This window comes from Trachypithecus francoisi, unplaced genomic scaffold (assembly GCF_009764315.1).
Source record: "Trachypithecus francoisi isolate TF-2019V2 unplaced genomic scaffold, Tfra_2.0 Lachesis_group1, whole genome shotgun sequence".
Classification (NCBI taxonomy): domain Eukaryota; kingdom Metazoa; phylum Chordata; class Mammalia; order Primates; family Cercopithecidae; genus Trachypithecus; species Trachypithecus francoisi.
Window position 1 is genome coordinate 4,857,942 of NW_022681454.1, and position 25,029 is coordinate 4,882,970.

The 25,029-nt window shown below is 53.1% G+C and overlaps 1 protein-coding gene across 34 annotated transcripts in view; it reads left to right on the forward strand.

The window, feature by feature from the left end:
* Window positions 1-25,029, forward strand: part of ABLIM2 (actin binding LIM protein family member 2) — a 200,200-nt gene that overhangs the window by 132,259 nt on the left and 42,912 nt on the right. For 6 of the 34 annotated variants that reach the window (XM_033213637.1, XM_033213648.1, XM_033213634.1 and 3 more), the window contains 3 exons: window positions 1,091-1,211; window positions 22,033-22,085; window positions 22,979-23,120. In XM_033213637.1, coding sequence (XP_033069528.1) covers window positions 1,091-1,211; window positions 22,033-22,085; window positions 22,979-23,120 — 316 coding nt within the window. Of the gene's footprint in view, window positions 1-1,090; window positions 1,212-2,951; window positions 3,051-10,636; window positions 10,739-11,258; window positions 11,313-20,546; window positions 20,667-22,032; window positions 22,086-22,978; window positions 24,163-25,029 lie in introns of those variants that run through there. The other 28 variants (XR_004437783.1, XM_033213643.1, XM_033213614.1 and 25 more) reach the window with 8 other exon arrangements.

Genomic DNA, 25,029 nt, shown 5'->3' on the forward strand with positions numbered 1-25,029 from the left:
CCCTTGGATCCAGGGATGTGACGGCCAAACACACAATGGTCCACTTGCACCTAGCTGCTGAACCTGCATGTAGCTGGCAAGGCCTGAGTCCAGGCTGAACAAGGAGCCAGGACACCTGTAAGGTGGACAGAGCTGTGCAGAGGACACCCAGGGTAGAGACAGGGCACTAGCCGGCCTGAGAGAGTATGCCCGTGGCTGGGGTTAGACAGTCGCCAAAGGGTGCAGGGCAAAGCCCAGGTAGGAACCTAGCATGAGGGCTGGCCTGAGCGCATGGAGGTGGCACACTAGGCAGGTGTTAGGGACCGCACACCTTGGGGTGGGAGATATGCTCCGACAGGCCAGGGGAGCCAGGGCCCAGACCAGGAATTCCTTTGCTCATCACAGTGCTGGCCTTGAGGGCAAAACAGCGGCATCTACCCTGCACCAGGACACTGGGCTGGGCCATGTAATGACCCAGGCCAGCATGCCAAGCTGTGGTGGGCCAGGCAGCCTGCTCTCCCCCCTGCCATGGTGCCACGCCACCCCACGCCAGCTGCCTCCCACTCTGCCTGCTGCAAACAGCTGCTCCTGCTTGGATGAAGTCTGCCATGTCATTGCTTGTGGGTTTGACTCAACTGGGCTTCCCAGCCTGGGGTGGAGTACCTTTCTATCTCCAAATGTGCCTCCAGGGCCGTTAGAGCCCCCAGTTCACACGTGAGAAGCCCCCATCAGGACTGGGGGAGTCTCTGTGGTTCTCACACTGTGTTCTAAGAGCTGGGTGCTGGCAAGGGTCAGGCAGGAGGAGACCTGGAGGATGAAGCTGGAGCCCCGACCTGCAGCAGGGGAAGATAGGGGATCCTCACCAGTGGGTCCCTGTACCACACCCTGTGGCAAGGATCCAGCAGGCACAGCGGGGACTGTGTCTGCACCGCACCAGCCCCACTTGGCTCTTCAGACCTGCCCTGACAGGCGCAGGCGATTCCCACATGGGGCCATGTTGAGTCATCCACTGGGTCGGGAGGACAAACACCAAATGGTGTGGGGAGATGGGTGGACAAGGGGTGGGCAGTGCTCCCAGCCTGGATGTTCACAAGCTGCATCTTCCCTCCAGGGGGATCAGGATGACCGGTCCTACAAGCAGTGCCGGACCTCCAGCCCAAGCTCCACTGGGTCGGTCAGCCTCGGGCGCTACACCCCAACTTCACGGTCGCCACAGCACTACAGCCGTCCAGGTACTTGGCCCCCTGGTTCCTCTGAGCCACCAGGATGCTGTCCTTCTCCTTGTTTTGTTTTTTTTTTTTTCCTTTTATAAGTGGCCTTTTTCTTATGCGACTGGAGACATGATGGAAATGGGTGGGATTGTCAGCAGGTGGGTGGCTGAGAACCTGTTCATTTAGTGGCATAAAGAAAAGGAGCTCCTCGTACCTTGGGGCGAGGTGAGCTGCAGAGGCTGCCCTGTGGGTTAGTGGAGCCCTCTGTGGAGCACACACTGAGCACTTTGATTCCAGCTAATGATTTGGTGGCAAGAGATGTCAGGACGATAAGCACATGTGTTAGGAGAGCAGACGTCGGCCGGCTGCAAACTCGTGTGGGTCTCAGAAGACTTGAGCTGGGAAAACAAAGTCAGTGATGGAAAAATTAAGCCCATTAGCATTTCACCTGTGGCTAGGTTGGTCACCCAGTGACAGCTGTCCTCATGGGAGAATGGGCGAGAGGCCCCCGCCAGTCAGGAGAGAGCCCCGAGGCAGGTCCTCTCCACATGTATCACCTCATCCCCTGCCTGGCGCCCGGCTGTGTATCAATCCCTGTAGCTGTGAAACTCCTCAACCCCCTGAGCGTGTCAAAGCCACAACAGGGACGCTCCACACAGACACTGCCTTTTGAGGGATTTTTCCAAGCTGCTTCCTTCCTGGCCAGCTGCTGCATGGCTCCATTTATACATCCATGGACTATGGCTCTTATTTTTGCAGCCTTTGTGGAAAAATCAAAACTCATTCATTTGCAAAGTTATTTCCATTGACTCCTTGCAATGCGCCTGGTACATTCTGCTCAATAAATGTTGAGAAAGTGGGTAAAGGAGTGAGTGCATGAGTGAGTGAGTGAGTGAGTGAGTGAGTACATGAATGAGTGAATTAGTGAGTGAATGAATAAGTGAGCAAGTGAATGAATGAATGAGTGAACAAGTGAATGAGTCAGTGAGTGAATGAGTGATTGAATGAGTGAGCAAATAAGGGAATGAGTGAGTGAATGAGTGATTGAATGAGTGAGTGAGCAAGTGAATGAATGAGTGAATTGATGAGTGAATGAGTCAGTGAGTAAATAAGTGATTGAATGAGTGAGTGAGCAAATAAGGGAATGAGTGAGTGAGTGAATGAGTGATTGAATGAGTAAGTGAGCAAGCAAGGGAGTGAGTGAATGAATGACTGAGTGAATGAGTGAGTGAAGAAATGAGTGAGTGAGCGAGCAGGTGAGTTAAAGGCAATCAAATTTATTGAGCTCCTCGTCCTAAGGGCCCTTTGCTGGCTCAACTGCCATAGCACAAGGACAGCCTGGGCTTGTTGACTGCACTTGGCCCGGGCTAACCCGAGAGCCAAGCTTGCATCTTGCCGGGCAAGTCCGGTGAGGATATCTGGTGGCAGACCACTCCCTGAACTGCTCTCCAGCTGAGTCCTTGATCTCCAGGAGACCCCCAGTGCTAAGTGACAGGCCTGGCTGGGGACCCAACCCCCCCGGGGAACCCCGGCCCAAGGCTCCTATGCAGCAGCCTGGGCCTCTGCGGCCCATTTTCCTTGCTCTGTACCTGGAGGAGAGTGGTCTAAAACGTGTTTGGTGACCCCCTTCAGGTGCAAAAAGGTGTGCATTCCTCGAGAGAGGAAGCAACAGTGTTCCTAGCAGGGTGGGGATGAGGAATATGTGTGGCTTTGCACCAGCCAGCCCAGGTTGACTCTGACTTGCTCTCTGTTACCCCGTAGCTGGTACTGTGAGTGTGGGTACCAGTAGCTGCCTCTCCCTGTCCCAACACCCAAGCCCTACATCCGTGTTCAGACATCATTACATCCCCTACTTCCGAGGTAAGGTGCGCAGTGCTGTGGGCTGTGGGTGCTCACGGGTGTCCACGCCTAGTGTCTATGTGCTCGCTGTCCATGTCCGCCGCATGGCTTCACCGGAGCCCCTGTTTCATGCCCTGTGCCCCTCACTGTGTGTGTCTTGTGCGTCTGGCTCTGTGTGTCCGTGTGCAAATGTTCCTGGAAGGAAAACTTAGGTACCTTGTTACATAAAGGAACAGAAGGGAGAGAGGGCTTGGAAACCTCCAGGAAGAGGGGACCAGGGTTCCTGCACACCCACCCACAGGCTTTGTCTTCAGAACCCTCACCCAAGTCACCACCTCTGATTTCATGCATCAGCCGGGGGCACAGGTGCTCTCAGGGTTTGTGTTCAGGAGCGGAAGCTGCACTGTACAGAGGGCCCTGACTCTTCCATAGCCCCAGGCTCCTGGGGCCCAAGGCAGGGTTCACACCCAGTGTGGCTTCAACTCTCGGCTCTTCCAGGAGTGGATGAGCCATCCACATCCCTGCACGGGCACCCACATGCAGGTCCTGCAGGGAAACGGCCACGCTCATGTTTTCCTGTGTGCTGTGGACTAAAAAATGCATCCCCCACACTCGTAGGTTGGAGCCCTAATCCCTGACGTGACTATATCTGTACAGGGGCCCTTTAAAGAAGTGATCAGTTAAATGAGGTCCTCAGGGTGGACCAGATCCCACAGCACTGATGTCTTTATAAGAAGAGAAGAGACGCCAGAGCTCGCTCCCTCTCCGCACACGCTCAGGTAAAAGGCCACTGCAGACACGCACACTCAGATAAAACACCACTGATAAAACACCACTGCAGACACGCACACTCAGGTAAAAGACCACTGCAGACACGCACACTCAGATAAAACACCACTGATAAAACACCACTGCAGACACGCACACTCAGGTAAAAGACCACTGCAGACACACACACTCAGGTAAAAGACCACTGCAGACACGCACACTCAGGTAAAAGACCACTGCAGACACGCACACTCAGGTAAAAGACCACTGCACACACGCACACTCAGGTAAAAGACCACTGCAGACACGCACACTCAGGTAAAAGACCACTGCAGACATGCACACTCAGGTAAAAGACCACTGCAGACACGCACACTGAAATAAAAGGCCACTGCCAACACAGTGCTGTCTGCAAGCCAGGAAAAACGGTCTCAGGAGAAGCCACGCCCTGCCAGACCCAGCTCAGAGATGTCCATCCTGCAGCGCTGTGAGGGGAAATATGCCTACTGTTGAAGCCACACGAGCTGTGGTATTTTGTTACACAGCCCCAGCTGACCAGCGCACCACAGAAAGACACTCAGAGCATTAGAGAAGGCAGCGACGATGTTCTCACCAATTTCCCAAGCAATGCATTAATTCCTCATCCTGAGCAGCTGCTGAGGGGGAATGTCTCTGGACAAATCTCCCAGGCCACAGAGAGTGAGAAGGTAGGACAGACAGCTGGATCCTCCATCATTGGATGGTCACCAAACGGGGTTCATTCGGACCTGCACACCTCTCTGTGTACCTCATCATCATTACTCTGGGCAGGCCCCATGGCCTACTGAGAAGAGAGTTCCTGGCCATTGATGGACATGGCCATCCTCACTTTTTTGGGGACCTGTCCCTACAGCTTTGGGATGATCTGACTCCTTTGAGAAGAAGCAAAGTCCTCAGCCGGGTGCAATGGCTCATACCTGTAATCCCACTGCTTTGAGAGGCCAGAGCAGGAGAATCACTTGAGGCCAGGAGTTTAAGACCAGCCTGGGAAACCTAGTGAGACCCCTTGTCTGAAAAAAAAAAAAAAGCCTGGCATGGTGGTGCATGCCTGTAATCCCAACTCCTTGGGAGGCTGAGGCGGGAGGATCGCTTCAGCCCAGGAGTGTGAAGCCACAGTGAGCTATGATCGTGCCACTGCACACCAGCCTGGGCAACACAGCAAGACCCTGTCTCAGATAACAACCAACAAACAAAAGAAACAAAGCCAGAAAGGGCGCCTCCCCAGAGCAGGAGCATGGCCAGCAGGGCTTTGTTGTGTGTGGTCCACGGCAGTCGTGTGTCAAGGGGGACTCCCAAAACCCAGAGTGAATCCAACCATTTGGGTGAGTCATATAGCAGGTCGCCCCAGGAGATACCACTGCTCCTGTTGCTCTGTGCCAGGAGGCCCTGGACACCTGGCTCTCCTCCTACCTTCAGCCCTCCTTCTGGTGTGGCTGTCCCAACTGTGGGTCCCTGAGGGGGGCATGGCCAGAGCTGAGGGTAGGCTCACCCCACTTCCCAGGCAGCCTGTGTGAGCAGCCTCTGTGGGACCTAGAGCCAGAGCCAGCCCTGGTAACCCTCCCCCACCTTCCCCGTCCTGAGTGTCCACTGTCTAATTCTTACACTTCAGGGTGAGGAAGGCTCAGGACAGGCCCCCTGGGGAGCGGCCCCCTGGGGAGCAGGCCCCTCCTCAGCTCCCCAGACAGCTAAGGAGAGAAGCCAAGGACTGGCAGCCCCCTCCCCTTCCTTCCACGCCTTGTAGCAGAAGAGAGTTTGGAGGCTGCCCACCTACCCACCCCCCCATCACAATGTGGCTCCAAAGCCATCTATGCCACAGCCCCTCCAAGGGCATCTCCTGGAGCCAAGAGGCACCATCCCTTTGAGACCTCCCCTGGGTGGGGCCAGGTTTTTGCCTCTTTGATGCCCATCTCTGCCCTGGTTCCCCTGGCCACATTGCCTGCCAGTGCCCTTCATTCAGAAATCACACGAGGCCAGGCGTGGTGGCTCACACCTGTAATCCCAGCACTTTGGAAGCCCAAGGTGGGTGGATCACCTGAGGTCAGGAGTTTGAGACCAGCCTGGCGAATATGGTGAAACCACATCTCTGCTAGAAATAAAAAAAAAAAAAAAAAATAGCCAGGCATGATGGCACACCTGTAGTCCCAGCTATTAGGGAGTCTGAGGTGGGAGGATTGCTTGAACCCAGGAGGCGGAGGTTGCAGTGAGCTGAGACTGAGCCACTGCACTCCAGCCTGGGCAACAGAGTGAGAGTACATCTCAAAAAAAAAAAGAAAAAAGAAAAATCACACAAAGCCGCCTGACCTCCCCTCTGGTGTCCAGTGTGGAGGAGCCTGGCACCCCCATGCTCTGCCCCTACTCAACTCCCCTGGCTGTCCGTGACCTTGGGAACACCCACCCTCTTTCCAGAATGTACTCCTGAGGGGACTGAGGCTCAGAAAAAAGCCACTGGCCAAAACCCAGAGTGGCCCTCAAAGCTCCTTCTGGCAGAGCCCAAGGTCAGGCTTCCACCCGGGGCTCCGTTCACAAGTGTATTCACCCTCAGATCCTGGGTCGACCTCGGAGGCCACACGAAGGTGCCTGTCCTCCTCTGCAGCCATGGGCTCCAGTGTGTCCCAGCCTAGGAGCTCCTGGTGGCAGCCCCCAGGAGTCAGCTGGACACCAGGCAGTGTCGCCTGCCCTCTGGGAAAGCCCTTCCTGTTTGTTCCACGGGCTCCTCTGGCGTCTCTGGCCCCTCTCAGTGGACATTTCCCTCAGGACAGCACTGTAGGGGGCGGCTCCCCTAGGCAAGGCCTGGCCCCACCCCCACCGAATGCTGGCAGGGCCCCACCCCTGGCACAGCTTCCCACCAAGACCCAGCTTCCGGAGAGGTGCTGGCCACAGCCATGGGCATTTTTGTGTGAATTTCAGTCCCTGGCGGGTCCCCTGTGGGGGAGCTGGCAGCAGGGACAGGCAGGTGCCGGCTGGGAGGGAAGTTGGTGCTGCTGAGGCCGCTGGCCCGGCAGCCTCCATGTGCTAGCAGTGGGCCCACTCTGAACCCCTGGCCTGAGAAGGAAGGAGGGAGGGGCCCTGGGATGGAGCCTCAGGTCTGGCCCACACCCTCCACTGCCCGGACCCCGGCAGCGCCTCCTCATCGTGCTGAGAGGCCATTCCCTCAGCTGCAAAAGGGCCTCATCCCTGAAGCATCGTCCTCAGGGTGATGGTGGTTGAGGACCCAGGATGTGGCTGTGCATTGCAGCATGGGCGTCATCTTACCCAGCCTGCCCGTGGCTGCCAACTGGCCTCTCTGAGGCATTACCTGGAGGAGGCTCCACAGGAACCTGCTGAGCCAGCACCAGGGACATGCTGGGCCACTGGGAGCACCAAGATGAAGGATGTGGCATTGGATTGTAAACTACAGTATAATAGCAAAAGCGGTCAGTCCACACGGATCTACATAAATGTTGAGTAAACAAATAAATGGAGAGAAAGCGAGATCTCCCACACAGAGGAATTCCAAATAATGTGAGCAGATGCCTTGTCCGCCAGGAGGGGGTTGGAACTCCCACTCCTGACGTGTGGACAAGCGTGGGCTGCACAGAGTGGCTCCTTCCCGAGAGCGCCATGTGGGAGGGGAGAGAAGGAGCAAGTCCACCATGGAGAATCCTGATGAGCATGACCCGGTCAGCAAGGCCACCACGGTCAGTGATCCACTTTGCTGACAGCAGGTGCCCTTGATAGGACGTGGTGAGGACACTTCACCTCATGGGCTTCCTTCCCAACCCCGTAAGCCCAGTATCTCCATGAGAAAACATCAGGCAAAATCCCTCAGCAGCCCTCCTCAAAACTGCCAGAGTCCTCAAACACAAGGAACGTCTGCAAAAGGTCGCAACCGAGAGGAGCCTCGGGAGACGTGCCAACAAAACATCATGTTTCCTGGGTGGGATCCTGGAGCAGATGAACATCAGGTGACACCCAGGGAAACCCGAATCCTATGTGGCATGCAGGTGGCACCAATCTTTGGGCATGCCCTAGTGATGGGAGAGGGGACAGCAGGGATGCTGGCCGGGGAGGGTACGGAAGACCCCTGGACTACCTGAAGCTGTTCCAAATGAAACATTTACTGAAATTTTTGAAAAGATGGAAGAGGAGAGGAAGAGGAGAAAGAGGAAAAAGTGGAGAAGGAAGAGGAGGAGGAGGAGGAAAAAGGAAAAAGTAGAGGAAGAGGAGGAGAAGGAAGACTTTTCAAAAGGGCTGAGGCTGCTCCTCTCCTAACAGGGACCATCCCAGGTTAAAGGATGCGGACACACCCCCCCTGGAGCATATCAGAAGCCCCCTCAGATGTGAGCCTGGCAGCACAGTGCTCCAGGTGGAAGCTGGCAATGCATTTTGTTCCAGCGAAGCCTCACAGGCGGCAGGCAGGCATGAGTGCAGAGGAGGGAGAGGGCCTCGTAGACTGAGTCCTTCCAGAAGGCTGAGCAGAGGAGGCAGAGCCTGAACCTGGACCCAGGAAGGGTCTGGACAGGTGGGAAGCCCTGGAGAGGACACTCATCGAGGGGTGGGGTGCTGGGAGGGAGGGACCGAGGCAGCAGGACTCGGGCTGGTGTTAGAGGGCCCTGGGGGGCAGAAGTGAGGTGGGCCACCATGGCTGTGTCCCCAGCTTCCCTGCAGCCTCAAGCCCCTCCAAACATCTGATGAAAGCTGATGAGTCTCCAGACCCTCCTCAAATAGACATGCACATGTGTCCACAGACTCTGGTTTGAAACTTCAGGGGATGCTGCCCTGTGGCTGGGAACTGGGGAGGGACAGGTACCCTGTGATGTGTTAGATCCTCAGCCCACTGAGTGGGGCCGAGACAGATCAGGAGCCATGATTCCAGATGGGAAGAAATGAGCCATTCCTGGCCTGCCAGGTCCACGGACTGTGCCAAGAGCACATGCAGCTTAGAGATGGTGCCAGAAGCGAACCATCTTCCTCTGTTCAGTTCTTATGGGTGCAGTTTTTAAAACCCGCCCTGTTTTGCTGCTACTGGGGATGGGTCTAGCACAGCCGTAGTCGGTAGGAGTGACCTGCGATGTCCTTTCCTGGCATGTTGAGTCCAGTCTCCCTGCTGTGAGGCCCCTGCTGCCACTGGGAGGTGCAGGAGTCCACCGTGGAGAAACCTGACGAGCAAGACCCAACCAGCAAGGGTGCCCCGACCAGCAAGGGTGCCACGGCCAGCAAGGGCAACTGTAGAGCCAACTGAGGCTCTAGAAGTTTCCATGCTGTTCTGGAGGGAGGTCGCTAAGGGAAGAGCAGTTATCTGATGCTCCATCAGCATTGACAGGCAAAATCAGCACCCATGCCCAGGCATGAGAAAATGCTCAAAGTTAGAGTCTGCAGTCCCTTCTATGGCATCAGCCTAGCTGGGGCCACCCTGCTCCTAGGTGACCTCCCGCTGCACACAGCCCACCACCAGGCAAGAGCCCCCTCTGAGTCAGCGTCTGTCGAGCCCTCTTCATGAGTCCACCGCGGGGTTCCTGGCCAGTCCACCTCCAGGCCCAGTACACCACTCACCCACTGCAGAAGTTCCGTTTCTGTTTCATTTCTGTGTCACCGTAGGGTCCTGCTGCTCTGAAAGGCTGTGCAGCTTGAGGGAACGTTCTCTGGTCAAGAGCGCCTTTCCCCTTGCAGCCGGTTGCCTAGTGCTGAGGAGGTTTCAAGGGGCTGGTGGGTGGGAGGAACGGGGCCTTGGAGTGTCTTCTGCAGCGAGCGTACACCTTCTCATCACAAGCATTCAATACCCTGCATCTGTCTGTCAACTCATTCCCCAAACAGGTGTGGGGGAGGGGCATTACGCAGGTCACCTCAGCCCTCTGGATGCATGGCTTGATAATCCAACCTTGTTCACAAAACAGAATTATAGTTCCAGGTGATCTCAGCAATTGAAGCAGGGTCAGAGGATGCTTTCCATTTAATCTGCCAAAAACAAGTTGTATTTAAGAATGTGGCCAGGGCACGGTGGCTCACGCTTGTAATCCCAGCACCTTGGGAGGTAGAGGTGGGCAGATTGCTTGAGCCCAGGAGTTCAAGACCAGCCTGGGCAACATGGCAAAACCCCATCTTTACAAAATTAAAAAAATTAGCCAGGCGCGGTGGCGCACACCTGTGGTCCCAGCGACTTGGGAGGCCAAGGCGGGAGGACGGCTTGAGCCCAGGAGGTGGAACCTGCACCCTGCAGAGCCATGATCATGCCACTGCACTCCAGCCTGGGTGACAGAGCAAGACCCTGTCGCCCCGCCAAAAAAAAATGTGGTAATGGATGGATACTATTCTTTTCTTCTGCAGGTGGAAAAATTTTACTCAATGGCTTTTAAGGATAATTTTGATCATTTTAGTGCTTTAATCCTATTCTGAATGGCTAATTTGTAGATTCTCAAGGAAAACAGCATGTTTATATACAAGGATAACTAGGAAGAAGGGCCTTTGTTTTGGCGAATTTGCGGTTGGCTGGATTCAAACACCAGCCAGGACGCAGGGGTGCAGATGGAGTGAGCCCCCTAAGGTGTTCTGAGCTCACCACCCAGCCCTGTGCCCTCAGCAGTGTCGCTCCTCTGCCTTGGGACCCTGGACAGAGTTCAACTCAGGGTTGGATTAGCAAGTCCTTGGACACAGTCTGGGAATGTGGATGAGACCCACACTCCCCTCCCTGGGCAGGGGGTCTGGGCTACTCCACCGGACAGGAGAGATGGGGCTCGCTGCGAATAAGCTTTTCATGCTTGAAATATTCTACTTTGCTTTCCCGTTTCCCCTTCTATCTGCTGCCTTTGCCCTTCCGTCTGGAGGCAGTGAAAGTGGCCGGAGCACCCCCAGCCTCTCCGTGCTCTCTGACAGCAAGCCGCCCCCCTCCACCTACCAGCAGGCGCCTCGCCACTTCCACGTCCCAGGTAGGCTCCGGGACACACCGGCTGGGCTTCTCACACCCAGCGTCTGGCCACACCCAAACTGTCAGCTTGCCTTGACTCAGCAGGTGCCAGACAACACTCCAGGCTCCTCCACTGCTCCCCAGACGCTGAGATTCTTTAAAACCATCAGACGGGTTTTCACAACCCCAGACCGATGTGCGTTTGAGTTTCTTCCAAAGTCCCACCAACGGCAGGGAGACACGCTTGTCCTCCTGGGAATGGGGTGAAGGAAAAGGGCTGTCTGAGCTGGCTGCACTTCCCGGGGGGCCACAAGCTTCCTGGCTGCTGCCCCATCCCCTGCAGATGGGGGTGGCATCTGGAATCAGGGAGGCTTGATCTGGGGCCTGGGTGTCTGTCGCTTGCTGGGTGCCAGTTCCTGCCTGGTGATTCTAAATCTGGGTGAGTGCTTGTTGCTTACAAAAAACTGTAGAACAGAAACCATCACAACTTGCTGTTTACCCTCCTGTTCTCTCCTTTTTTTTTTTTCTTTCTTCTTCCCCAGACACTGGCGTAAAAGATAACATCTATAGGAAACCCCCTATCTACAGACAGCATGGTATGGTTGGATTCCTCCCGCTGCTGTGGTTTGCCCCGCATGCCTGTCAATACCCATCTGCTTCTGAATGCATCCTTTTGTTGTGTTCTGATAAATGCAGTGAAGGCACCACCAAGGCCCTTAGCAGTCTGACTATTCAATGCAAATTCACTAGCAGCCTCCTGAGAGTCCTCTTCTTATAAATGGCAATGAAGGGTATGTCTGAGTAAGGACACTTCTGTGTGTTATGACGCTGAGGCTAATGCACATCAGCCAGGGCTTGGGATGGGGGTTTGCAGCCAAGAGCCTGGTGGTGGCGCCTTCAATTATGCAGCCAGAGTGACTTTAGCCAAGATGGTGAGAGACACAGGCTTCTCGAACCACAATCTGATCCAGGCCTGATCTTTGGAATACAGCACAAACGTGAATCACTCATTTATTCCTTAGGGAGACTTTAGTCTTGTGTTTTGAGAATTTCTGATGAGGGGATGGGTGACCTTGCCTTCAGTTACAGAGATTTCTTGCATAAGCAAATAGGGGCTGATGCCCGGCTCTGTTCCACGTGAACCTGCCTGGGAGGTGTGCACCGAGCAGTTTGCTTGGGCCATGGAGCAGGAATCAGGGCCACATGGTCTCCCCTCTCTTTCCTCCTGGAATTTCTCGGTGATTGACAGCAGGTAGCTTCACCATCCTGAGCCTCGGTTTACTCATCTGCAAAACAGGACCCATCCCCTTCACCCTGCCCTTTCCACAGGCTGACTGTGGGAACTTCATGGGATACTGAATGTGGAAGTGCACTCTAAACTGTAAAGAGCTGTGCACATGATGGGAACGGTTATCGGGTCACTGGCGATGGGAAAAGGCATTTCCATATTAAACGTTCTTGTCCAGATGTACCTAAAGCAAACAGCCACATCCCACATTGACAACTGGATGGACACTTTTAGACGGAATCTTATAGAAAGTGTGTCTCCTGTGACTTGCCGACACATCAGTGATCAGGTTATACAAACTTTTAAAATATTTTCTCCATCATGGCCATAGGTCCTGTACTTTGTGCATTTTTTCCTCTTCCCAAGAAGGAAAGAAGTAATGAAATCTCTTGAGTTTCCAGAAATGATGACTTCTACCATTGCCTTTCCACCAGAGAAGCGTAGAGCACAAACCTCCAAGAGGGATAGGAGCGGGATGGGCTGGATAGACTCTAGGGCCCATAGAAATTGTCCAGACCAGCTCCCTTGGGTTACAAGTGGGGAAACTAAGGCCTGGCCGAAAGAAGGAGCAGCCACAGTAAGTGACTGGCTTTCCATCATGGCACGTGGCCTGAACAGCCTGCCTGGAGGGCTGTGTGTTCTGTGCTGGTGGGGCCACAAGATTGGGATTGACTACCTTGACCTTTTATTAACCCTCCCCTTTGTCTCAGATTGGTGCCTTAAAATGTGTGATTAACACGTGCAGGACAGGAGGGGGTCTGCCCCTTAGAAAGGGGAAGAGAGCAAACCAGGTTATGAAATTGCTCATTGCCATCCAACAGACCCCAGGTCTAAGACGAAGAGCTTCGACCTCAGTCCTTTAACTGAACCATCTAGTGGAAAGATTAGATTTTACTGTCTCCAGTGAACGTCTTTGTGCCTTTTTTTTTTTTTTTTTTTTTTTGAGATGGAGTCTTGCTTTGTCATCAGGCTGGAGTGCAGTGGCATGATCTTGGCTCACTGTAACCTCCGCCTCCTGGGTTCAAGTGATTCTCCTGCCTCAGCTTCCTGAGTACCTGGGACTACAGGTGCCTGCCACCATGCCCAGCAGCTATTTTTTTTTGTTTGTTTGTTTTTGTTTTTAGTAGAGATGGGCTTCACCATATTGGCCAGGAAGGTCTCAATCTCTTGACCTCATGATCCACCCGCCTCAGCCTCCCAAAGTGCTGGGATTACAGGGGTGAGCCACTGCCCCTGGCCATCTTTGTGCATTTTTTAAAATCGGGCTATGCATGATTGTCCTATCCAAAGGCAAATTAATTCCTCTTTGTTTAAACCCTGAGCAATGACCAAAACTCTTTTATTCCAAAATTTTGTTATAAGCCGGGCGTGGTGGCTCACGCCTGTAATCCCAGCACTTTGTGAGGCAGAGGCAGGCGGATTGCCTGAGCTCAGGAGTTGGAGACCAGCCTGGGCAACATGGTAAAGCCCTATGTCTATTAAAATACAAAAAATAAATAAATAAAAAAAGCCCGGTGTGACAGTGTGCGCCTGTAGTCCCAGTTACTTGGGAGACTAAGACAGGAGAATGGCTTGAACCCAGGAGGCAGAGGTTGCAGTGAGCAGAGATTGTGCCACTGCACTCCAGCCTGGGTAACAGAGCGAGACTCCCTCTGAAAAAAATTAATAAAAATTTTAAAAAAGGGAAGGAGGAACACAAGACAAGCAAGAATAGAGCACCTCCCTGGACAGTCAGGAATGGACATGAAGCAGGGCTAGTTGTGTGAGGGCCTGGGAGGAGGCGGCGCAAGGGGCCTCCCACCCACCAGTGTGTCATCTGCTCAAGGGCTGAACTTTCAGGAAGTTTAACAGGTCAGGTATAAGTGTGCACGTTTTTGTTTCCACGCACCATCTAGGGTCACTCATGGTATTAAACCCAGTTACTTTTAGGAATGTCGACCTAAAAAACAAACCGGAGAAAAGTATCTCCAAATATGTTGAATGTACGGAAAAGAGGATTCTAACCTGAGATGCATGGCTGTGGCAAGCCATATGCGCACCCGAAGAGGAGCAGGTAAAGGGAAGCTCTTCTTAGCAAAAGCCTTTCAAATAAGCTGTCTAGAAACAGAGTTCATCGGCTGCAGAGGCTGGAGGCCGAAGCTGGGGTCCGTTCGTTGGTGGAGACCCCATCACTGGGCAGGTATTCGTTGGGGAGCATCTTATCTCAGTTGCTGCAGTCCTTGAGAAGGGATTTCTGGTGAGGTTATTGTGGAAAGTCCTCGAGACAGTCTTTATCTCCAGCATGCAGGCAGGAGATGTCCTGCCTCATGACTTCCTGGCTCTAGCTTGTCTGGTCTGACAATAAGTGATTTCATCCTGGGACCTGCAACCCTCCCAGGAGGCAGACCCAGTGCAAACCACAGCCCCCGGCTTCCGGCTACATCGTGGGGAGCTTCCTTTCTCAGAATCTGCCTCCCCCAGAAAATGGGACTCAAGGCCATATAGCCCGTGGGGCTTTGAGGAAGTTTCAGGGAGATGACACGCGACACTTGGCACCGGGCAGGGACCTTCTGTTGATCGATCCCCTCAGGGGAGGGAAGCTGTGTGCAGTTTAAAATGAATTCATGAGTGACCAGGTGCAGTGGCTCACGCCTGTAATCCCAGCACTTTGGGAGGCCAAGGCAGGTGGATCACCTGAGGTCAGGAGTTTGAGACTAGCCTGGCCAACATGGCAAAACCCCATCTCTACTAAAAATACAAAAATTAGCCTGGCTTGGTGGCGCATGCCTGTAATCCCAGCTACTTGGGAGGCTGAGGCAGGAGAATTGCTTGAACCCAGGAGGCAGAAGTTGCAGTGAGCTGAGATCGCACCACTGCACTCCAGCCTGGGCAACAGAGTGAGACTCCATCTCAAAAAAAAAAAAAAAAGAAAAGAAGAGAAATCACCTCTTATAACAGATAAGAATAGTAGCTTTACAATAGTCTCGTATCTGATTTGAACATGTAAAATTGAGGAAGTATAGTGGTGGTTTTATCATCTATTTGCTATATAAAATTTAGGAAAATATGCATAAAAGATGAACAATTCAAAAATAAAATAAAATGAATTCATGAGGGAAAAATGATGGCTCCCCAACATTTCCCAGTAAGCTCGACTCTACAGATGCAGGGACAGTCCTCATAGTTCACCAGATTTGCTGTTTCATTGCTAAGCAAACGTCAGCCACCAGATGGCAATGCAGCTCTCTACTCATCCCTCAACACACACCTCCCGCCACTTGCCCAGCAAATGGGGGCTGTCACTCCTGCCCACCCAAAGCCGACAGTAGAAGTGACCCCACGGGGCATGCGTTGTTCCCCGTGTCTTTCTGCCCTGGTTTAAAGCAGGAATTAATCATTCCTTGTGGTGTCTGTCTGGGATTCCAAATTCTAGTGGGGTTGAGTTTCATTTTGGTTTTGGGTCCTTTTTGACCCAAAATGGTGGAGTCTCATTTTGGTTTGGGGACCGGCGGGATGGGAAGGAAAGGCAGGCTGTGTCCAGAGGGAGGATTGCACTGGGAAGCCCCTGCTGAGGCTCCCTAGGGGAACCAGGGAGTAGGAACTCAGCCTCTCCCTAGAGGTTTCCTCATGGCCAATGCATGCCAGGGCTCAGAAGGAACTGTCTGTGTGATACAAAAGACATGCTAACCTCTCCTTCTGCAGTGCAGAGAATGCAGAGAGGCCATCCTAGAAAGGTGGAAGACGGGCCGGGCACAGTGGCTCACGCCTGTAATCCCAGCACTTTGGGAGGCCGAGGTGAATGGATTACCTGAAGTCAGGCATTTGAGACCAGCCTGGTCAACATGGGGAAACCCCATCTCTACTAAAAATACCAAAATTAGCTGGGCGTGGTGGTGGCACCTGTAATCCCAGCTACTTGGGAGTCTAAAGTTCGAGAATTGCTTGAACCTGGGAGGCGGAGGTTGCAGTGAGCTGAGATCGTGCCATTGCACTCTAGCCTGGGTGACAGAAGGAAACTCCATCTGAAAAAAAGAAAAGAAAGAAAGAAAAGTGGAAGAGAGGGTGACCAGAAGGAGAGAGGGAGGGAGGCAAAGGCATTGGCTGGGGCCGAGACTCCAGGCCCACTTTCCTCATCCTCTGGAGTCTTTTTCCATCCTGACATCAACCAGGGAGCAGAGGTTCTTATTCTGACTCAAGAGAGGAGAAACCCCAGCATGGAAGGATTTAAATGACTTTTTCATTAGTTTGTCCAAGGGATGTTTTTCAAGCATCAACCCCACTATATGCTAGGCTGTGTCCCAGTGCTGGGGATACATGGGTGACCCTGCATTGCCCCTGATCATGTGGAGCTGAGATTCTAGTGGATTTGCGACAGCCAGACAGGTGAGAGGTTAAGCAAGGTTTCTAGTTTCCAGTGCCCATGCTCTGGGCCCCGCCCACACGCTCACTCACTCACATACACACATATTCTCTCCCTCCTTCTGCCTCTCTCTCTCCCTCTCAATGTCATTTCGATTCAATGTGAATTGTAGAGGTAGAGATTATTCTGAGAAGAACAGAAAAAAATCCTGTTGATGCGTCTACTCCTTGCAGGCTGAGTCTGGAAGACACAGGAGAGGACAAATCCTCAAAACCTCCTGCAGAGCTATTCAAAGTCCCAGGAGTGGAGAGGACATCTCTCTGGAGAGGACATCTCTCTCTGGCCTAAGGGGTGAAGCCCCAAACACCTTCCCCAGTTGCTATCAGCTCCTTCCCTTGCCAGAGAGAGCACCTGCTGGGGTGCCCCCTGATCCTGGCTCCTGACCGCCAGAGTCCCAGACTTGCCTCAGGCTCTTGCAATCTCAGGAATGATTCTGCACTGGAGGCAGAGAAAACTGGTGAGGAGCATGGCAGAGACCGCTTGCTGGCTGCAGAGCCTTGACTGGCACCCCTGGCACGGTGGTGGAACAGCCCCCACACCTCTGCTGGCCCCCTGGACATGGGCAAGGGATCCTTGGCGGTTAGAGCTGTCTGTGTGTTGATACCAGCAAAGAGGGAGTTGGTAGGGCCCTCCCTTGGAAATACAAGGCCCCTGTGCCATGTCCATCTCACTCACTTCCTCCATGCACCTGAGGCTGCAGGTTGGCACGTTGGTCACCAAAGGGAATGCAGAGACTCATCACATGCAGCCCCTTCCTGGAAGCATCTCTCTTCAGCTGCTCTGTGGGGAAGTGGATTTGTACAAGACACAGGAAGCAAAGTTGGTGGCGATGCAGCCCTGAGTCTGAAAATTTACACATCTGACATGGAGGACAAAGTGGCTCCAGCTCTGGCTTCAGGGTCAGACAGACAAGGTTCCAATTACCAGCTATGTGGCCTTAGACTCCGGCCCTCAGTCTCCTCATCTGTAAATGAGGTTCATAGCATCTATTATTATCTGTTGACATTCTTTACAAATGTTTACCCAAGGGCCGGGCACAGTGACTCACACCTGTAATCCCAGCACTTTGCGAGGCTGAGGCGGGTGGATCGTCTGAGGTCAGGAGTTCAAGACCAGCCTGACCAACATGGCGAAACCCTGTCTCAACTGAAAATACAAAAAGCCGGGCATGGTGGTGGGCATCTGTAATCCCAGCTACTCGGGAGGCTGAGGTAGGAGAATCGCTTGAACCCTGGAGACGGAGGCTGCAGTGAGCCAAGATTGTGCCATTGCACTTCAGCCTGGGTGACAGAGTGAGAATCTGTCTCAAAAAAACAAAGGAAAAATGTTTATCCAGACCACAGTACAGTGCTTATCTGATGAGCAGGTATTCAGTAAGTGCTTATCACATGCATGTTCTCAGGGAAGTGCCTCTGTGTTGACTTTGCTCCTCCCATCAAAGCTCTTGTTATGTATAGAAACCTTCTCATCCACCTCTGCCTCGACTTCACTGGCCTGTGAGCTTCTGAAAGACAAGGGTCATGTCTGAGGTTTTTTTTCCTTGCATCCCGCATTCTTAAGACAGGACAGTGCACAGTAGGTACTCAGCACAGGGAGATGGGGATAAAGGTTGAGGGGCTAAGGGTGAACAGAGGGTAGATGGACTGATCAATGAATTACGGGCTACATGGATGAATGGATGCATCAGTGGGCAAAGAAATGAAGTGGACAAAGAGAGGAATGGATGAATGGGTGGGTGTGGGTGCGCGGATGGATGGATGGATGGACGGATGAATGGATGTGTAGGTGAGTGAGTAGATAAGCAGAAGCTGGATGAATAAATATCAAAATGCACAAGTGGATGGATAGATGGATGGATGGATGGGTGGTGGATGGATGGATGGGTAGATGGATGGTTGGGTGGCTGGAATGGATGGATAGGTGGAAGGATGGGTGGGTGGATGGATTAATAGATGGGTGAATGGGTGGGTGGGTGGATGGATGAATGGATGGATGAGTGAAGGATGGATGGATGAATGGTAAATGAATGAATGGATGGGTTGATAGGTGGGCGGGTGGGTGAGTAGATGAATGGACAGATGGATGTATAGATGGATATATAGGTGGATGGATGGGTAGATGGATGGATGGGTAGATAGATGAATAGATGGGTGGATGGATAGATGGATGGATGGATGGGTGAAGGATGGGTGGATGGGTAGATGGATGGATGGATGGGTGAAGGATGGGTGGATGGATAGATGGATGGATGGATGGGTGAAGGATGGGTGGGTGGATGGGTAGATGGATGGATGGGTAGATAGATGAATAGATGGGTGGATGGATAGATGGATGGATGGATGGATGGGTGAAGGATGGGTGGATGGATGGATGGATGGGTGAAGGATAGGTGGATGGATGGGTAGATGGATGGATGGGTAGATAGATGAATAGATGGGTGGATGGATAGATGGATGGATGGATGGGTGAAGGATGGGTGGATGGATGGGTAGATGGATGGGTGGTGGGTGGGTGGCTGGCTGGCTGGATGAATGGACAGAGGGATGTATAGGTAGGTGGATGGGTAGATGGATGAATGAGTAGTTAGATGAAAGGATGGAAGGTGGAAGGATGGGTGGGTGGGTGGATGGATGAATGGATTGATGGATGGATGGCTGGATGAATGGACAGATAGTGAAAGGAGTGAGTGGGTGCATGGATAAGTAGGTAAAAGGGTGCATGAATAAGTGTATGGAAAGGAATAAAGGAGTAAGGGATGCACACAGGCTGGCATGGATATTCAGCTATGAATGAGTGATAAGATGGGGTTTGGGAAGGAGGAAAGGCAGAGGCCAGTTCTGTATCTGGAAAAAAATTTGAGGCCTCTTACTTTCATTCAGATGCCTCCAACTGAAGATTCCCCAAGGAACACAGGGAGTAGAAAGTCAGCCTTTCCCAAGAGGGATCCTCATTGGCAAATGCATTCCAGAACTCAGAAGGAGCTGCCTGTGTGATACAAAAGACATATTAAACTCTCTTTCTCTTATTGTCCTGAGTTGATCTTTTTCTGACATCCCAAAGCAGCATGCTGCAAATTAGCCTCAAAGTTTAGCCTCTTGTTTATTCCTAATTTTTAAAACCTGTAAGCTTAGTTTCCTATTATGTTCCAGCATCCATGCAGGTTATCTCATGTGATCCTCACAACGTGGAGGGGTGGGCATCCTTCGCCCATTTTACAGATGAGGAAATTGAGGCTCAGAGCTGTTATGGAAGCAAGCCAATAATCCGAAGTGCCAGTTTCCTGTCTTTTCCTACCCAAGCTCCTAGTTCTCAAGAGGTCACTGTTCTGTGGGTTAGCAAACTGGTTTTTAAAAAGCCCTTGGTACAAGTCTGGTTAAACTGTGCACATCTGGAGGAGCTGGCAGTGTTTGCAGAGGAAACTTGCTAAATCCTGGCAGAGCATCCCTCTCTCAGATGGCAGGGGCTGTTTTTGAGACCTGAGATGGCTTTTCAGCCAGAATGTGTCTGCTCAACCCATCTTCCATGGCCGAGGAAAGTCCCGGAAGCCAGGCTGGCCTCTGGGGACCCAGGCCTGAATTCCAAGGGCTGGGATTTCAGGTCCCCAAGGGCCCTTCAGCGACTTAATTGTCCATGCACGTGCAGATTATTCCAAGAGTGGTGATCCACTTTCCAGCCTCCTGGCTTTTCAGGAAACGGTGCATTTATTTTTGCCAGCTGACTCAGCCCCAGAGCCCTTCTCTGGCTTGGACAACGGCTGTGCTCTTAGAACTCCAAGTAGCCCCTGGCCTGCCTTCTCCCTGGGACTTGCTGGGCAGCTGCCAAGAGTCATGGCTGACGTATGGCCGCACACTCAAGGCCTCCGCTGCCGGGCGACGGCTGTTGTCTGGGCAACAGGAGAGTCCAGCTGCGGGCATGCGTCCCCCGGAGCTCCCTGTCCCCTCTGCCTCTCCATTAAGTGCTTCTTGAGCAGGCTTGGCGTTGATTTGCCTCTGTGAGTGGGGAGAGCAGGGCTTTGTATTTTCATGCTGAAAATCACTGTCTCTCCTGGAAGAAGGAGAAACAGGTAGCCATTGAGAGTTACGAGATGTCAGTGTATTCGGAACGGAACTGCTTAGTCTTCAATTTTGGCCTTATCTTGTCAAGGTCCTGTAGCCCAATCCCAAATTTCCAAGCTCTCTGGCCTGGTATCAGTCTTGTCCTTGGTGGTGCAGGAGGCAGGGTACGCCAACAGACAGACGGGCCCGAGCCTGCCGCCCGCTGCAGGTAAGAAGCCCACCTCGGCGTGTCCTTCCTGAGGCCTGGGTCTTCGTGGCGGGCTGGGGACGGAGACGGGTTTTTGTGTAATGGTTCAGTGCATGGGGTCAGTGTTTCTGTAAGGGAGACACACAAGGTGTGGATCTTTACGTACTAAACTGGATGCCGAGAAATGTCAGCATGGCCTTGTGTGATGTATTTGCTCATTCTTGGCTGGAGATGTCAGCCCAGCTGGGTGACAACCCCCCAACAAAAGGCGAATGGAAAATCCAGATGCCTCGTTGCCCAGCTCCAGATGGTATTCTTGGTAAAGGAACTGTTTCAAAATGGACTTTTGCTTATTCTATTTCATTGAGTCCATTTCTGGTTGCATTTTGTAATTTTGTCATTTCCTGACTGCTCTTCGTGGACGTCTTCCAGTAGCAGAACTCGTCACCGTTTTGCAGTTTGCCAGCAGCAGTTAGCCAGGTGGGGCAGACAGGGAAGGACTTTGGACTCAGAAGGACTGGGCTCATGTCAGCCTCTACCGCCCACTCACCAGTGACCTGGGGCGAGGTATACCATGTCCCTGAGCCGCAGTCTCCCGATCTGTGAAATGGCGCGAAGCCCCTTCCTGCGGGGGTGGGTGGGGTAGTCAGTGGCGTATCCAGAGCCCCTCGCCCAGGTCAGACACGTAGGCCTCCCCAACTGAGACCTTGTGTCACATGGGAGGTTTTTAAAATGTGTATTCTCAAAAGGCCAAGTGGGCCAGGTGCGGTGGCTCATGCCTGTAATCCCAGCAGTTTGGTAGGCTGAGGCATGTGGATTACTTGAGGTCAAGAGCTCAGGACCAGCCTGGCCAAAATGGCAAAACCCCGTCTCTTCCAAAAATATAAAACTTAGCCAGGCGTGATGGTACGCACCTGTAATCCCAGTTACCGGCTCGCCGAGGTGAGAAAAATCACTTGAACCCGGGAGGCGGAGCTTGCAGTGAGCCAAGCTCACACCACTGCACTCCAGCCTGGGTGACAGAGCGAGACTCCATCTCAAAAAAACAAAACAAAACAAAACAAAATCAAAAGACCAAGTGGCTACATCTGAAAACGTGACTCTACTCTGTGTGGGTGTTTGGCTAGAACTGAAATCGGGCCTCACTTCACACCCCTGCCGCTGAAATCGGGCCTCACTTCACACCCCTGCCGCTGATGCTCCCCGGAACATGATCCCTGGGGGCTTCCTCCAGCTCACCTTGTTCCTTGCCCCTTGAAAGGCACTCAGACTACTGACCTTCTCTTTGATTTTTCATTTTTGAGCGTAACTGTAACATGGGAAACGGTGAGGCAGAAACCCATAATCAATGGTGTGTTGCCTTTACAAGTGGATTTTTCCCTTCCAGCTGCCAGGCGATCGGATGGGGAGGATGGAAGCTTCGACCAGGATAACAGGAAGGTAATGCCAGGGAGCAGATCTGGCTTAGAAGGCTTAGAACAGCCTTGCTCAGAAAGAAATCGGTTTTGTGAGGGCTTCTCCAACGGAGACTTGGAATCTTTCTGTTACATTCTTTTCCTTAGGGGCCCTGTGAGGCCAAAGGTAGGAGGCCTTCCATCAGTTTCCTTCCTACGTTTAGGATGCACACGTCTCCTACCAATGTCCTGGGTATGTGCCCGTGTGACTTGGTTATGGTTCTGTGACTGAAGAGATATGTGCTGTGAAAGAGAAATAAATCCAAGTGCATCCTTGGGGCATCCATTATCCTAGGATAGGTTCAGCAGACGTTTTTCATAAAGGGCCAGAGAGTAAGTACTTTAGGCTTTGCGGGCTGCACCATGTCTGATGCAGCTACCGAACTCTGTGAACGCAGCTGGAGCCGAGGCACGAACAGGCGTCTCTGTGTTCCAACAGCACGCTGGTGACAAAAGCAGGCTGCAGGCTGGGCTTGGCGCTTGGGCTGAGTTCAGCCTCCCTGGCTCCCTTCACCTGTGCTAGGGCTGGAAAGCAGGGCTGTGTGTGGGGAGAGCCCGAGGCTGGACTTGGGCAGCATCCCTCATTCTCCCCGTGCGGAGCCCCATGGGCTCCTGGCCTCCCAGAGCCTCAATGCCTGTGTCCGTAAGAGGGGGCAGCTCCATTTCCCCCAGATGCTCCGTGTACCTGGATAGCGTCTGGATAGGTCTCACTAAATGGCAAGATTTTTATTGGAAGCTGTGTTTCTCACATAATGAGTTTTCTCACAGCGGGGTCAGCTCGGATGTTAGAAGTAAGGAAGCAACAAGAACGGTCCAGTGAGATGTGCCCCCTGTTGCAGATGACCTTGAAATTCGCATGACTTTGTTTTTTACCTTCAGCAGAAGAGCAGCTGGCTGATGTTCAAGGGAGACGCAGACACGAGGACCAACTCTCCAGACCTGGACACCCAGTCCCTGTCCCACAGCAGCGGGACCGACAGAGACCTTCTCCAAAGGATGCCAGGGGACAGCTTTCACTCACGTGAGTGGTTCTTTTGAAGAAGGAGCTGTGATGTGCACAAAAGGCCTCGCAGCACATGGGGTCCCATAACTCAGAGCAATCCCCCCACACCTAAGCCTTGCCTGTTGAAAAGCGGAATAGCAAGCCCACAAATCTAAGGCCGACCGGATGGGAAAGTGGGGCTTTTGCAGTTTGCCGGCTTCCCAAGAACTGTCCCCGAGCCCGTGTGCTAACGAGGGCCACGCCTGCATGTCCCCTCACAGATCTCCAGGGCCTGCAAGAATGCTGAAACCCAGATCTGCTCCTGGGCTGTTCGGTAGAAAGGTGTCTGGGCTCCTGGGTGGAAGTCAGGGCCTGTTTCCCTCAGAGCAGCCAGGGGCATGGTCCGGCTGATGAGTGCAGACTTGGAGTTGGTGGCGGCACCATCCCTGTCCCCTGTGACTCATCCTGAACAAGGCACGGCCTCAGGCTTCATAGAGAAACAGTGATGGCCTCTGCCTGACCCTAGGGGTGTTATGAAGACTGAATCAGCAGTGATTTTCAAATGTAGAGAAAACTCCAGATAATGCTGTTTGCTTCCAGCCACTGTAAATCATAGGTGAAAACCAGTAGCAAGCATGGCCAGACTCACTCAGCACCTCCCAGAAATGGCCTGCGGGTCTCAGCTGGGCTGGGGGCAGTTTTTATGGGCAAGGCATGGGTTTAGCTCGGAAGCAGGGGCTGGAAGAGGATGGATGGGGGTGTGAGAGCAGAAGAAAGACCTGACTTTGCAGTGAGGCAGTCCCAAGTTCAAATCTGAGCTCACCACGGACCGGTCGTGTGACAGGGGCCAGGTGTTAGGAGACTAGAACTGGGTATGTGTGTGGCGTTCGGCCGGCCATAGTAGCTGCTCAGTAAACGGAAACTGTTTCTCATCCTCATCCTCATCCTCATGCCTGCAAACTGTAAACCGTCTTACTTAACAACAAAAGTAGAAAAGTGTTTCAATGTGACAGGAAAGAGTGAAGACACAGAAGCTTGGAAACGATCATGTGTTAAAGAATCACTTTAAACAAAGGAAGGTCGTTGCTTGTGTATGATCTCTGTAAGCAGATGTCCGTGCACCCCTCGGGCCTCTGCCCCCGGGTGCAGCTTTGTAAACACCAGGATCCCAGAGGTCAGGCACAAGGTTGACGTTGCCATGGGAAAACCACCCCACAAAAAACTCCCCCAGAGGGAGAGGGGTTCACCCCAGATAGCAGCGTGCTCCTTCCGGAGGAACTGCGTGTCTCATCTGCAGGCGGGGCAAGGGGGCTGTGGGGCTGGTCCACGTGTGCCTGCCTGTGCCCCCGTGGGCAGCTGCATGCCAGCCCTCCGGTCCCTCTCTCTCGGATCCCAGGAATCCCTGCCCCCAGCTGGTGCAGCACCTGCCTGCAGGCCAGGGAACATTGGCCTGGCTCGTGGCCCCTCTGCCCTCTGCACTCACGTGTCAGATGCCGTTGTATTTGGAGGAGGAGGACTCCTCTTGCACCCCAGCACGCTCCCCACCAGCTTCCCCAGCACCCTCCCCACCTTGCTCAGTGTCCCAGCATCAGGGCATTTGCCCTGCGAACCAGGAAATCAGTGTTTGGGGATCTCAAGGTGGCATCGTTCAGCTGAGTTCAGTCCTTCCCTCGCCAGGTGGCCGGCAGAACTCTGCAAGGCTGGGGCCATACTCATGGCCTCCCCGACTGGATGAGCTCCCTACAGACTCTTCAGGGAGGCCAACTACTGTCCCCAGAATTCCTACTGACATTTGTGGCCTGCCTGGGACTCAGGACTAAGAGAGGAGCGGGGGTGCTGTGTGGGAGAAGCCGGACTAGAGACAGGCTGCCCCCTGTGACCCCCATACACCTGATACACTGTGTGACCTGCACAGGTGGCCTTCACCTCATGCGCTGCTTCCTCGTTT